At 37.2% G+C, this 15,452-nt stretch overlaps 1 protein-coding gene across 1 annotated transcript; it reads left to right on the top strand.

Annotated features, from left to right (window-relative positions):
* Positions 1-8,684: 8,684 nt before the first annotated feature.
* On the top strand, positions 8,685-15,175 carry LOC130724448 (cation/H(+) antiporter 14-like). The gene is made up of 3 exons (XM_057575675.1): positions 8,685-8,954; positions 9,238-10,233; positions 13,879-15,175. The coding sequence occupies exons 1-3, from the start codon at positions 8,709-8,711 to the stop codon at positions 14,995-14,997; spliced, it is 2,361 nt and encodes a 786-aa protein (XP_057431658.1). The 5' UTR covers positions 8,685-8,708; the 3' UTR covers positions 14,998-15,175.
* The last annotated feature ends 277 nt before the right edge of the window (positions 15,176-15,452 follow it).

Raw genomic sequence — 15,452 nt, 5'->3', positions numbered from 1 at the left:
AGTTGACCCTAGCGCCTTGGCTTTGGTTGCATGTTTGTGTTTGGGCGGTCGGCCTGCTGCCAGATGTCGATGGCCGACTGGTTTTCGATGGTCTCTCCCTCGGGGGGGATCAGGTATGAGCTTGTGGATCGTGATGCCCCCACCGCTTGGGTGATCGATGTGGCTGGTCACCGAGTGACGTACAGGGGAAGGGTCATGGAGGACCGGACGGATGAGCGAGGACACTTGACGAGAGGAGTACTACGGCGTATGGAGCTGAGCTTTGACTTGCCACCCTCAGTTCACTATGGACCAGGCTCTGGTCGAGGACCACCTGCACCACCTCCGGCTTCATCTTCTGATGACGAGGACCCAGCGGAGATCGCGCCTGCTGCTGCTACACCTGTTGCGCCACCTCCTGCTACTGCCATTGATCCTACCGACGTGGCGTCGTCCTCTAGGCTTGTGCGGCCAAAGAGGGAGTCTGTTGTCCCATCTGCCTCACGTTTTTTTTCTTTCTCTTCACCGCACGGCTACCGTGTGGACCCCTTGGTTAGAGTGGTGGAGGAGGATGTTCTTGCAGGAGAGGTAGATGTGGAGACCGGCTCGACTAGGACGGTGCGCAGGACAATTAGGAGGGAGGTCATGGACTTGGACACCGAGATGATTACGGTGGATTCCGACTCTGATTCCGAGAGTAGTGGGGAGAGCTACTCGCCGAGCAGCGACGAGGAGGAGGAGGAGCTATGAGCTGAGATGGGAGGGTAGGTTAAGCTAGCGTCATTTTTTTGTGTAGAGCTCTGATCGTCTTACTTTTTGGGACAGGGTAGGTTCCCGATGTGTGGCTTTTTGTGTGGTTCTTTTGAGGAGGATCATAGAGAGTCTGTCAGAGTATAGGGGTCTTTTGTTCAGGCCATTTTGGGTTCCGACCTTCTCTTGGATGACTGTATATTGGATACTTTTACTTACAGTGCTGGTTTGTATATATTTGCCTGCGGGCACACTACTTTGGAGTCACTGCGAGTGCGCTTGACGGGAGAGTGCAGCTGAGGCTGTACATGTGTATATATTTGTATATTGGCTAGTTAGTGTTGGGTTATGTCTTTATTTCTTTATCGCTTTATTTAAAAAGGAATCAATCGGAAAAAAAAATTACCTGTTTTCCGCGTAAACTTTATTTTTAGTTACTAAAGTGACACCTGGGAATCGGGGTGTTACACTTTCTGTGCTCAAAGTTTTGAGATTTTTGTAAAACTGTCCAAATAACTTGATTTCTCTGTCAAAACCTCTTCTCTACAAACGCAAGAGCATGTTTAGCGGATTACATTTCACCGAATCTCGCTGAATCGTCGCAGAGCTTCAATTCTGCTCAAATACCCATTTTTCGACAAAAGTTTCGCTCTTTGGACTGAAAACTCTCGACTAAGCTTAGTGCCAGTAGGATTAGTTATCATAAACGTCGTTAGTGATGACCCCATCCAATTCATTTTTCTAAATTCGAATTTTGAATTTTCGAGCTAAAAACACTGACCAAAATACCCCTACTTCAGTTTTCGATCCGATAATTTTTCCGAGCTATAATTCACTTTAGTTACGCCTAATCATAACCTAGAAATCATGTTTGATCGAAGAAAAAGCGCCGGAACACATTTTGATGTGTTGCGGTCGAGAGCTCCTAAGGGGGGAGGAGAAAATTTCTCTTTTGCGAAAACTCGTTTTATCGCGTTAGGTTATCATACTCTGGAGCTTATGATGCTTCGTATAATGTTAGTTATTATTGTTTGGTTAGTTCTGACTTGTTGTGATTGAATTCTATGATTTATTGTTTATGCACTTGATTGTGGTTGACTGGGAAATGTTTTCTGGAGGCTTCGACCGAGTGAACTAATTGAGACGTGTGTCTTCGTTTTCTGAGGCTTCGACCGACATTGTTGATTGGGATTTACTTACGGCTTTGATTATTGTTGATTGATTCACATGATGTGTGCTAAATGGTTAATCTTAGGATGTGTTGATATATGTGTCATGATTGTTGGATTGTGCTAATTTGGTTATGCAATTACACATATATCTGTTGTACGTCAGAGTGAGGAAAACAGGCGATTATGTCATACTCATGATGAGACTTTGGGAAAGGTTGACGGGACGAACCGAGGTTCGGGCCCTCATTATTGTTTAGCGGATCGAGACCTTCTCAGGGAGTCACTTGGGATCACATGATCTTTTAAACTCATAAGATTAGAGACAAACCTAAATGGAAACTATTTTACAAGGAAAATTCATAATACACTAAACAACCCCTGAACCAGATGAAAGATTTTTTACCATTCTATGTTTGAATCTCTCAAGACTCAATTGTAGTATAGTAAAGGGTTTTATCGTATCCACAGGGAGGTGTAACACTATGCCGTTCAATAGTTGACAAACTTCAATGATGGATTCATAAGAGATTGATTGGTTATACATGAGACTAAATGAAAAGCAAATAAACGAACAGAGAAACAACAGGTCTGAGGAATTGTTGGGATTAGACTTCATTGTTTGACCTTTTTGCATTCTAGTGATTCAAATACATAACATGTTCAAGCATATGATTCATCTACACCAATTCAACCCTTCGTCATCGATGTCTCGCATGAGTGGATATCAATAACTCTCTAATCCTAAACATTGATGTCTCACATGATTAAGAAAGAAAGTTATCATGAAGTTTGGGTATTTAGTGACTAACAAACCTTACTCTATATCCAGCAATTAGGATTATTAGGTGATTAACTCTAGTTCGGACTCAAACGTTGTAGCTTCCGCTCACAAGTCGAATCAAACAAAATACCATAGGTAATCAATCTCAGATATAGCATGAAGATCAAGAGAAAACCACTAAATCAACAACTAGAAACATGCTTTATATTGAAGATAATCACATAGAGAGAATAAGTATCATACAACTACATCAAATCCCAACAAAATAGAGATTAGCTATCCATTTTCATGGATAACTTTACAAGTAGAGAAGAACCGAAACCGTCGCGATGTCTCGCCGCCGAATCCGATACCCAAGCCTCTTCTCTAGCCTCCTAAGCCTCTCTCCTTGTCTCTCAAGTGTTTCTCTGAATTTCTAAGTGATGGGTCCAAGTTCTGATCAAGTTCACCTCGGATTCTTAAAAGAAGCTTTTTATATTGAAAAAACGCAGTACATGGCGCTGGGCGGCCTGTTTTGGGCGCTGGGTGGCCAGATTACTTCAAGGGAAGGTTGCCGGCACCGCCTTGAGCGCTGGGCGGCCTCTGCAGGCCGCTGGGCGCCCAATACACCTTCAAACTCCTTTTTCTTGCCAAAAACTTGCTCTTTTCCTTGAATCTTCAATCATACAGTAAAAGTTGAGATGAACATCAAACTTTGGCACATTCTAGCCTAATGTTCGCCTATCAATAAGTTATAATCAAAAGAAGTAGGATTTGATCAATATTTCTCATGAATTCATAAGTATTAGTGCCTAAGTTGCTCATCGAAATTAGGTAAAATTGGCACTTATCAGAACCCCTTGAAATAATGATAACAATCTCAGATGAAAGCTTAGGGCTTGAATATTAGTTTTGGAAAATGAGAAGTGTCGTCAAATCCAAGCTGTGGGGAAAATAATAAGTTTCTAAGTATGTCAATACTCTTTTGCTCGATGAGCAGTTTCATTGTTTGGCTATCTAAAATATACACTGGGAAACTAATAAGTTTATGAGTATGTTGATACTCTTTTGCTCGATGAGCAGTTTTATTGTTTGGCTATCTAAAAGATAAGCCGGGAAACTACAAGTTTCTGAGTATATTGATACTCTTTTGCTCGATGAGCAGTTTGTTGTTTGGCTATCTAAAAGATAAGTCGGGGAACTATAAGTTCCAAGTACATTGGTACTCTTTCGCTCGCTGAGCAGTTTTGACCATCGAAATTCGATGAGTTAGATGACTCGATAAGTCTTCAAGGGTGATTGCACTCTTTTTATATTTAATTGTCTTTTGTTGCACAATCGACATTTACCTTAGGGTATACTTTTTAGAGACAATAAGTTAGCTAGAACACATGACGACGTGACGAGTGAGGTCGGAGACGTTGTTTGGCTAATCATATTGCATCATTCGTACATTGAGGTTTATACACGGTGGTATGTTGGACCTCGATGGATTCCAAAATGGTCATAAGACCCGAATTTCCATGTAAGAACACTGCAATGATTCTTATTAGCGAACGGAAATGGCAGACCTGCGGGTTACGGATGATCTGACTACATTTGTTTGGTGTATGAGACGCCCGAGCGGAAATGGTTAAACACTAGGCTAGTGTTAGGACTGACTCAATGGTGCCCATCTATCCGGATCATTTTTGTTCCTAAGCATGTCATTGCATCTCATCATACATGCTGACCTAATTGCCGAATGTGATTGATATTTGTTATCTTACTTGATAATTGTTAAATTGTCAGCAATTGTTATGTTTCATTGGAGGATATGCTACTTACAATGTTATTATAAGCCTATTGAACCTAAGTATCTATCCCCGTAAACTTTATCTATTATGTGTATTATTTATGTAATTCTTTGAGTTGACCCTTGCGCCTGCTGTTTGTGTTTTGGCGGTTGTACGCCCATTGTCAGATGTCCATGGCGGATTGGTTGACGATGGTCCACCCCTCGGGGGGGACTAGGTACGAGATGATAGATCAGGATATCCCCCGCTCATGGGTGGTTGACCCCGCTAGCCACCAAGCTATCTATTCGTGGAGAATAATGGAGGACCGTGTCAACGAGTTGGGAAACTTGCTGACCGTGATGATACTGGATCGGGTTTTAGACCTGCGATGCCAGTAGAGGAGCTTGTCACTACTATCACCCTTCGCTTGAGGACATCGACTTCCTCTCATGGTTATCGTGTTGTGTCGTTGGTGCACATGATGGAGGAGGACGTGTTCGTTTGCGTAGTGGATGCGGAGACGGGAGTTTCTAGGATTGAGACTCGGTCGGTAGCGAGGGAGGTGATTGATGTAGACATGGAGCTGATCGTTCATGATTCTGATTCAGACGACGACTATGTCAGCGCGCTAGATGAGGAGTGCTGAGATGCGCTTCTCTAGGGAGGTTAGAGTAGGAGTAGCGTCATAGCTCTAGTCGTCATGTTCTCATTTTGGGGCAGGGTAGGTCCCCGACCTTTAGCTTTTTGTGTGGTTCTCTCTATGGGGATCACAGAGAGTTGGTCGGACTAGGTGGTCTTGTTTAGGCCGTTTTGGGCTGACTTACTTTCGTTTGGAGGACTGTATTTTAAATACTGACCTTTACTCTGGGTTGTACATATTTGCGTGCGGACACTACTTCATACACTTTCTGTCACTTTTCCCGTCACTAGAAGTTACTCGTGACGTAGCTTGCTACTTACAACGGGGGCTGTAAATATATATGTGCATTAGTTATGTTTATCGTTTATGGGTTGAGTCTTTATCTCGACAAGTCTTTTATTTAAATCAAACGAAAAAAATAGTCACGTTTTTCCGCTTTATTTGATTTTTTGTTACAAAAGTGATGTCACCGAAATCGGGGTGTTACATGGTGCATAAATTCTGCGAAGCAAATGAAAAGGCTGATAGCTTTGCTAAGGATGGGCTTGATAGGGATTCGAATCCTTTATAGTCTTTCTGTATGTGATTGGCTTCCTGGACTAGTTTGGCTGTGGTATTCCATGGTTTTTTAGTTGGGGTTGGCAACATAAGTATGGAGTATTGGGGTGAGATTCAGGATTGGATTGGAGAGGGTTACTGTTGGTCTGTTCATGTGTGACATATTTAGCTTCATGGAGAATGAAACATATGGAATGTCTTGCTGTTTTAGTTGCCCTATAGCTCCTATTTTTTGTAATTTTGGCTTCTCATAGATTTTGTACTCTTTTTCCTTGCTTGGATTTTCCCACTGGGTTTTCCTTGCAATGTTTTAATGAGGCATACCTATGAGATCTTAAGCCAAGTAGTGGAGCCTGAGTAGGATGTATGTTGTTGTGGTGCCTTGATGCCTTGGCCTTATGTTCTGTCATGGAATTAATGCGGGGGCCTTTAGATAGCTATGTAGCTTATACTCATGAGGGTTCTGTCCTCATGAGATCCTTTATATTTCTCAATAATATTTTCATCCTTACTTTTCAAAAAATATAAAAATATTAATTTAACTAAAATAAAAAAATTAATAAAATTATTATTTATAAATAGTAAAATAGTCTACTCACATACCAATATTGATTTAGTAACTAATTTAATATTTTCATCTCCTATTATTTAAAAATTATTTATGTACTTATATAATAATTTAAATATAAAGTACTTTTGGAATAATAATATTTTTAATTTAGTTAATTTTATTGTTTACCACGTGTCACAACTAAGTGAAAACCAATTGGTTACGAATATTAATTTTTTAATAGTAATAGACTAATTTCCTGTTTTCATCTCCTATTATTTAATTTTTTTATCTAAATATATAGTAATTTATAATTTAAATTTAAAGTACTTTTGAAATAATAATATTCTTAATTTAGTTAGTTTTTATTGTAAATTATCACGTGTTACATCTAAGTGAAAACCAATTGGTTAACTGAATAATTTCATTTAAAATATAGGCTATCTTCAAAACAATAAAATAGACTAATTAATCAAATTTAAATTTATTTAAATTATTTTAAAATATAGACTCATTCATGAAAATGTAATAAAATTAAGGCTTAATACATCAGAAGGCCCCTGTAATTGTAAAGGGAATCAGTTCCAGGGCCTGAAGAATTTTCGCATCAAATTGGGTCCTTAAGAAATTTTTTTTAATTCAATTAAGGCCAAATCTCAATTTTGTCCTAGTCATCAGTGACACCTGGCTTTTATAATTTTTTTTTAATTAAAAAATATTAAAAAAATAATTTTTAATACCAAGTCATCAAATTAATCAGAAAAAAAAAATTAAAAATCTTAATAAAAACCTAATCTAATAATCCTAAACTAAACAGCCTAATAATCTAACTAATAAACTAATCTAATAATCTAACCTAATCTAACAATCTAACTAAAAAACCTAATCATCTTCTGGAACCTTCCTCCCCCACTTTCTCCTCTTCTCGTTCAGATTGATCGACTGCCATCCTCTCCGCCACCGACGTCAAAATCCCCCACCAGTTCAAGGAAGGCCTCGACAACCCAGAGCTTCTCCTGTGGCCGGAACAAGGTGGTGACCCATATGGCACCCCGCTTTGGGATTACATCTCCTGCGACGGTGACCGATGACCCATGGAGCGGTGATTGATCCAGAAAGAGAGGAGATGGAGGCGGCGGCGGATTTGTTGAGGGAAGGAGATGGTGGTGTGTGACGGATCTGACATGGGTATGGTTAGGGACCAGGGTTGAGGGAAGGAGATGGCGGCGGGGGATTAGGTCATGTTGGTGGTAGCAGCTGCTGGATTTTCTCATGTTCAATTTTGCTGGGTCTGGTGCAGGTTTTGGGTCTTGTGTTTCTGCATCTAGTGGAACAGAGCCACTTTGTTCGTAACTCTGGTTTCTGACCCAAAACCCCTTGTGTCCCTTTCCCCTACCCTGTAATGCTACTGAGGAAAAAAAACCCAGATTGAAGCTCTGAGAGAGGAAGAAGATTCTGGGATGGAGGCTTTGAAGCAGAGAAACGCAGCAGCGGCGTGGAGCTCGGAAACGAAGGAGGAGCGCGGTGGTGCATCGGTTGAAGATGATGATGTAATTTGCGTGAACCATCCTTGTGTGATGAAGATGATGATATTTGTTATTTTGGATTTTTGTTGTTGTAAGAGGATGAAGATGATGAGAGAATGATAAAGATAATGGTGAATAGATTTAGTTTTTGTGTTTTAGATTAGGTTTTTATTTAGGTTAGGGATTATTAGATTAGGTTTTTATTAATTTTTGTAAATTTTTTTTCTGACTTAATAATTGAGTTGGAATTAAAAATTATTTTTTTTGTTTTTTTAATTAAAAAATAATAATAAATGCCACGTGGAATTGATGACTGGGATAAAATTGAAGGCTAGCACACTTTGTACTTAATTGAATTAAAAAAAAATTTCGAGGGACCCAATTTGATGCAAAATTTTTCTAGGCCCTGGATTTGATTCCCTTTACAATTCCAGGGGCCTTCTGATGTATTAAGCCTAAAATTAAATTTAATGGAATGATCAATTTTTAAATGTATTTTTCCTTATCATGTGCAACTCAAATACAGGATTGGATAAGAGTATATCCTACTCGTATGATATCCTGTTGCTATCTTGTTCACATATTATATCCTGTCCTGACCACCAAATAGGCCCTATACACAACAACCATAAAAATGAATAAAACGTAAATTAATGTTAAGGATGTTACCTCCAAGCTAGCCTAGATAAAAAAAAAGCATCATTTGATTATGATAAAAAATCGTTTAACATTGTTACTTTTCAAAAGAATCGTTTAGAGAAATTATTTTTCTTGAAATTACTATTTTTGTCTAACTAATTGTACGGGATAAAAGTAAGCTACATTGTTACTTTTCAACCATTAAGCTTCTTACTTGCACATCCATCCATTTTCTAAACTCACTCTTTCCACCATCTCTCTCATGCGCACATTTTTTTTTTGAAGTTAATTTGTATTGTTCCTATGATATTTTCCTTCTATGCTTTAGAGCATTAACATTCATTAAGTTTCATGAAATGGCTGAAGAAACAGAACTTGAAACGCTAAATCAGCTGAGTTCCTATGGAAACATTGGCCAAGAGCTACTAGTATGTCAATACATTGAGAAACACGCAACCAAGGGCATATATCTTGGAGATAACCCCCTCCATCACACCACTGCTATCCTAATAATTCAGATTATTTTTATATTTGTTGTTGGTAAAATTACTCATCTCTTGTTGAAACCCTTTCATCAAACCCAGCTCATTTCACAGGTTGTGGTAAGTTTCTTTCTACTAATGAACACCTACCATTTATAGTTGATTTAATTGTAATAATCCATTCGTATTTTAAGGGATCTAAGAATAAGATTAACATTTTGATATCATTTTATTTTTCATTTGGTTTTTTCGTTTTATAGGGTCACGAGTGTTAAAGATATTAACATGTACAAGAATTCATTTTTGATTAATTAATACTTTGTGATAGTTAGAAATACATAACTTTCGTATTGGAAGGAATTAATCGATTATATATTTCCTTTTTTTCTCTGCTCTCAATCAGGCTGGCATCATCTCGGGTCCTATATTACTTGGTCGATACCAAAAAAGTTTTGACATGGTATTTCCAACGGCAAGCTTAATGACACTTTCAACATTTGCAGAATTTGGCATGATAATTTACTTCTTTAAAATGGGGGTGCAGATCAATCCCAAACAGATTTTAAAGATTGAAAAGCAGGCGGCTATAATTGGTTTAGTGGGACACATATCTTCTATAGTGTTTGGTAGTGTAGTTTTAACTCTTGTTCAAAGATTCTCCCCTCTCAAGGATGAAGTGGCTGGTGTTGAAGGTTTGATATTTCTTGAATCATTGACTGCATTTTCTACTATAAGTAGAGTTCTCAGCGAGATGAACATTCTCAATTCAGATATTGGACGTGTAGCTTTATCTGCTTCCATGGTTAATGATGCAAGCTCGTGGATTTTGTTTTTTGTTATAGTCAACGGTGCTAGAGCCTTACAAGAAACGTCATATATACCTCTTCTAGCAGTGGTTGTGTCAACATGTTTTTTCGCCATCGTATTTTTCCTACTAAAGCCATTGGTTATATGGATTTCCTATCGTAATCCACAGGGAAAGCCTATGAGAGAAAGCCATTTTTTGGCAATTATGTCTATACTTCTATTTCTTGGATTCTCCGCTGAAGTTGCTGGACAACCTGCTTTTCTTGTTGCTTTTTGGTTTGGTTTGATCTTGCCTGATGGTCCCCCTTTAGGTTCTGTTTTGGCTGAAAGAATTGATACTGTTGGTTCTACTCTAATTGTTCCAGCTTTCTGTACTATAAGTGGGTTGAGAACAATTGTTTTCCCAATAACATCACAGGCAATATGGATAGAGGTTGTTTTACTTGCAGTACAAATAGGAAAGTTTACAGGCACCATTTTATCCTCACTTCATTTTCAAATTGAATTTTGGGATTCTGTTGCGTTGTCTCTAATCATGTGTTGCAAAGGTCTTACAAATCTCGCCTTCTACTCCTTCTTATCATACAATAAGGTATGTTTTATGTTTATTTTAAAAGAAAAATACAATTTTTTTTTTCAATAGAAATATGTAATTGAGAACAAAATCCTGTCAAGCGGGTAAAAACTTAATCAGAATCCTCGCACATTGGACCTAAAAATACCAACTTAAAAGATTAATAGGGCCAACAAAAGAAGTGAATGTAGAGCCACACAAACCATTACAAGATCAATAAATTATAAAATGGAAAGGACTCATGAAGTTTCCAAACATGAATTTATTGCTTGACAAATTGATGATTTATCAATTAGGAACACTTTCATCAACCTTTGCCACCACATATATGAGACCAGGTCCCAGTATGCCTCATTAAGTCACTAATGCTCACACCCCAACTCACGGACAATACACACATATGAATACAAACCAATGTCTGATGTCTTGTTTGGCCATGATCACTATATCAATTCTACAAAAAATTTCCTTCTGCACCATATAGATTATAATAATGAGATTAGAACCACATGAGTCCAAATTTGTGGGAAAAAATCTATGATTTTCCAAGAGTACACCAAACTCGCAACACATTCTCTGACATTATATAAGATCCATAGCCCTCTCTAAAAGAATCTCAAACTATATCCCAAGCTAATCCAATCTCCAAATTGATTACTAAATTAAAAAAATATTGTACTCAAACTTTGATAAGACTTGTTCCCATTTAAATCATCGTTACTTATCCAATGATTATTTTTTGAGGTGAGTGATAAACTTCTTACCTTCCACATCAGAAGAAATACCAACCATTTAACTACGTCCTAAATTCTTTTGAATTTCATTTCAATACTATCATCATCCTCATCTTCTTACAAATCAACGTATTTCTTCTCTTGACATCTTCATCCTCTACCATCTTTTCTAAATTTTGATCTATGAACTCTTCTTAGAACATGATTAGTAAAATTTAATTTAGGGTCTAAAAATTTATCTCTGGACCCTAAAGTTTATATGGTTTTCTCCATTAAAGTGTGATTTTTAATTTAGCGTATAAAGCACAGTTATAACCAGCAACAATAACAAAAACCTTCTCCCACCAAATGATGTAGGCTATCTATAGATGATAAACTAATATCTCAGTGTAATGTTGTATACTTTCTAGTGTGTACACATATCAATCTTAACATTGTCATTTATACGATTCCAACTTTTTTCTCGTGTTGTTCCGTTAAAGTCCAACATTCACTACAATAGATGATAATTTAGTCATACGATACTTCACTAAAAATTTCCTTTCAATTTGATAAGTACTTGTAATCACAAAAAGTATTTTAAAAATCAGCGTTTGAAGATATGATAAAAATACATGGTTTGTTAACAAATGGTTGTAATTCTTCACTTTAACCTCTGAAATTAATATCTCATTATTAAAACCCCTCTCCCAATTTTTGTTGTTATTTGTTTTTCAAAAGATCAAATATATAGATATCTAGTGTTGAGATACAATCCCTCCCAACAAAGGTATTGTAATTAAGGCAGCAAAAACATGCTGGAAGAAACCCACCCACAAGTCCACAACAATCAAGAACCCATCAAGCATAACGCCTGCAAAACCTATCAAAACGCAGCTAAAAACCTAGGCCTCCAATGGTGAAGAGAAACAGCAACGAAAACGACCAACAAAATAAAAGTAGAAGAGGGATAATTAAAAGATATGATTGATGGTGTGATATAAAAATAAAATACGGAGTGTTGGTCAATCTGCAAGTGTACAGAATCTACCCGGTTTTAAATTATCGAACCACAGGGGGAATTTGTGTGGCCATTCAGTTTAAGCCTCAGTTTTAAAGGTTGGTTGTTTGTTGTGATACTTAATTAGAAAACTAACAAAGATAAGTGTGTGATAATCAATGGTGAGAATGTCTTGGGTTCTTGCTTGACTAATTCAGTTCTAATCAACCTATTCTACCCACAAAACTCTGAGTCTCTCCTTGATGATCTAGCCTAAACAATCATCTATCGATGTCTCGCATAGACAATCCTCTCAAGCCAAAATATAAGCACAATTCCTTGATAACCTAAACATTTTCTAAAGGCATTAAGCATGCAATTCAGGCCTACAAACCTCAACCCTTCCTTTATTCCTAGTAGCAAGCATAGAAGGAGTAATCCAACAACAAGTCCCTATTCTATAAAAAACTTTCGTTCTATTATAGAAAAGCATAAAGCTAGTTCGCGATCAAGCTTAAAACATAAAGCATGGATGTGGGATTCAAGAGTTTACTCAGAGGATTCATGAATAGAAATAGGAATTAAGATTAAAACATCATAAGTCTTACAAAGAACCCAAAGCAAAGGGGTTTAGCCAATCATGGCTATGAAATCCATACAAGAAAGTAAAGATGAAACCTGGAACATAAGGCTTAGAGAAAGCTTCTCAAGCTCCAGAACTCAAACTCTCTCTTCTAACTTATGAAAATATGATAAAATGACAAAAGGTTCGAAGAGAAATGTCTAAAAACCAATTTATAGGCAAAACAGGCGAGTCTAGACGCTCAGGCGCTAATTCAGAGCGCCCGAGCGCCAATTCCAGCTCAAAACAAGCTCTCTGAAAGGTAATTGGCGCCAATTCCCAGCGCCTGGGCGCCAATTCCAGAAAGCTTAGAAAATGTAACTGGCGCCTAGGCGCCAATTCCCAGCGCCTAGGCGCTCAAAGCTCGCTGGAAAGACTTTTTAGCTTCTTCATAACTCCTCTTCAAGCCTCTTTAAGCCCTCCTTCTATTCCATGCTTCTTGGCCTTCCTTCTCCTTCAGTTTCAGACCTGAAAACTTAACCAACAAGCCAAGGAAATATCCAGAAGCTCAAAGAGCTTATTAGCAAAGAGGACCCTCAAATAACATAAGAAAATCATGCAAGTCCTAAACTTACTTAAAATGCAAGAAAAGTCCCTATAAAACTACAAAATCACCAAAACAAAGTAAAGACTCAAAGAAAGATAAAAATGCAATGAGAATGCATGAAACACTACATGAGACTCAACAAAAAGACTTAAAACAAACTAAGAAATGACCCTGAAAACACTACTAAACTAGGGTCATTAGATTGAAAGAATAAGAATTTAAAAGTTGGATGAAAAAGAAATTGGCGTGAATATTTAAAAGTTGAAAAATTATTGCACACAAATAGAAATAAATTTATAGTGGTTACGCATTTCATTTTATATGACATGTCTATACTCGTGCACTTTTACTTAATTACTACCTTCGTTCTTATTTAACTGTCTAGAGGGATAAAAAAACACACATATTAAGGAGCTTAATTGATGTCGTTAATTTTGAGAAAAATATTAGTTGTTTTCCTATTTTACCCTATGGAATGCATTTTTATCTTTCTTCATTTATTACTCACACAAGGGTATTATTTGGAAAAACATCATTTAATACTCTCTTGAAATGCTAAGTGGACAAATATATATGAACAAATTTTTTTTTTTCAAAGTAGACAGTTAATAAGGAACAGAGGTAGTATAGTCCAAATTTTACGATCCAAGAGGTTCCTCAAAAGAAAAAGTCATGTAAGAGATTTAGTGTGTTGGGCCAACTTTTTTTTGTGCTAATTACTAATTATACATGTGATTATATCTATTGTGCTAATATGCATATATTTAATGCATATCCACAGGTCATCGGAAAAGTACCTTTCACCCTTGTGATATATACCATGGTGGGTTTAACTTGGTTTGCAACTATTGTTATTCATTACATATATGATCCTTCAAGGAAATACAAAAATTACATCAGAAAATCAATTAAGGACTCCGAGAAGGACCATGAATTTAGAGTACTTGTCTGCGTCTACAATGAAGAAAATGTATATCCTGTGATCAATCTTCTTCAATCCTCTAACCCTTCAAAGGCTTCACCACTTTCTGTCTTTGTTTTACATCTCATGGAGCTATCAGGTAGAGCAGCCCCCATCCTTAAAAAAAATGATAAGACTAACAAGTCAAATCTTTATGGAGAGGATTCATCTCAACACATAAACAATGCCTTTGATCTATTTCAACAACACAACAAAGGGAATGTTATGTTGCAGTGCTATACTGCAATTGCACCATTTTCAAGCATGCACGACGACATATGTTGCGTTGGAATGGATACAAATTCTCACTTTGTAATTATGCCATTCCATAAGCGATGGTCCATCAATGGAAATGCAGAGGTGTCCAATGCTTTAATTCGAACAGTAAACCAAAAAGTTTTGAGTAAAGCTCCTTGTTCAGTTGGAATCTTAATTGATAGAAGTGAAATGCGAGGAAAAATGTTAGTTATTTATGAGACATCACTTTGTGAAATTGCAATGATCTTCTTAGGTGGTGCAGATGATCAAGAGGCACTTGTTTTTAGTTTGCACATGGCTCAACATCCAAATATTAGACTTACGGTGTTTTGGATAAGGGTCAAAATGAAACACAAGCAAAGGAGTATGGAGAACCCTTATATTGAAATTATGGAGTATATAAAGTACAATCCTAACCTTAAAGGAAAGGTGACCTTCAAGGAGGAGATTGTGGAAGATGGGTTAGGAACAACACATGTTATCAGAACAATGGAGGGAAATTTTAATTTGGTCATAGTGGGTAGACATCATATAATAAACTCTCCATGTACACTAGGCTTGACAGAATGGTGTGAACTCCCAGAGCTCGGGCCAGTTGGAAACCTCCTAGCCTCAGATTTTACATTTTCAGTTTTGGTGGTGCAACAACAACCCTTCAACTTCGATTTTCCTGTGTATTAGGTGAACTTAAGAAAAGAAATATATGAATATAGGTGAACATATTCTTACTCTTTAACTCCAGAAGTAGAATGTTTTTTTATAAATAAATATAAACTAAAATTTTGAGAGTGGTTGTGTCAAAACTAACATGCATTCATACCGCAACACAATATTTTGGGTGTTAAATTACACACCAGGAAGCCGAACGAAGGTTCATTATGGCCTCCTATGGTTTGACAAAGTTCTTTGGATAATTACACATATCCCCTAATTTATGCATAATTATAAAAAAAATACTAATTGTTAGCTAAAATGTTTTGAATTTTTTGAATTTATTTGCTTTATAACCACACAACTCTTGTTTTTTTTAAGGAAAAAGTGGTTGGGCTTAGAGATGAACCTTCGAGCTTATCGGACAAAGTGCCAATGACATATTAGGGATGTCCGGTGGGGTGATTGTCATTTCCATTACCTTG

Source organism: Lotus japonicus, chromosome 6 (genome assembly GCF_012489685.1).
Source record: "Lotus japonicus ecotype B-129 chromosome 6, LjGifu_v1.2".
In the NCBI taxonomy this organism is placed as follows: domain Eukaryota; kingdom Viridiplantae; phylum Streptophyta; class Magnoliopsida; order Fabales; family Fabaceae; genus Lotus; species Lotus japonicus.
The sequence above is the reverse complement of the archived record's forward strand: the minus strand, read 5'-3'. Positions and strand labels throughout refer to the sequence as shown.

What these genes read in the sequence shown, in the direction of transcription:
- LOC130724448 (XM_057575675.1), top strand. Translation starts at nt 8,709, where the DNA reads ATGGCTGAAGAAACAGAACTTGAAACGCTAAATCAGCTGAGTTCCTAT. An exon ending in AGCTCATTTCACAGGTTGTG is followed by an intron (nt 8,955 to 9,237) that starts GTAAGTTTCTTT and finishes GCTCTCAATCAG; the next exon opens with GCTGGCATCATCTCGGGTCC. An exon ending in CCTTCTTATCATACAATAAG is followed by an intron (nt 10,234 to 13,878) that starts GTATGTTTTATG and finishes GCATATCCACAG; the next exon opens with GTCATCGGAAAAGTACCTTT.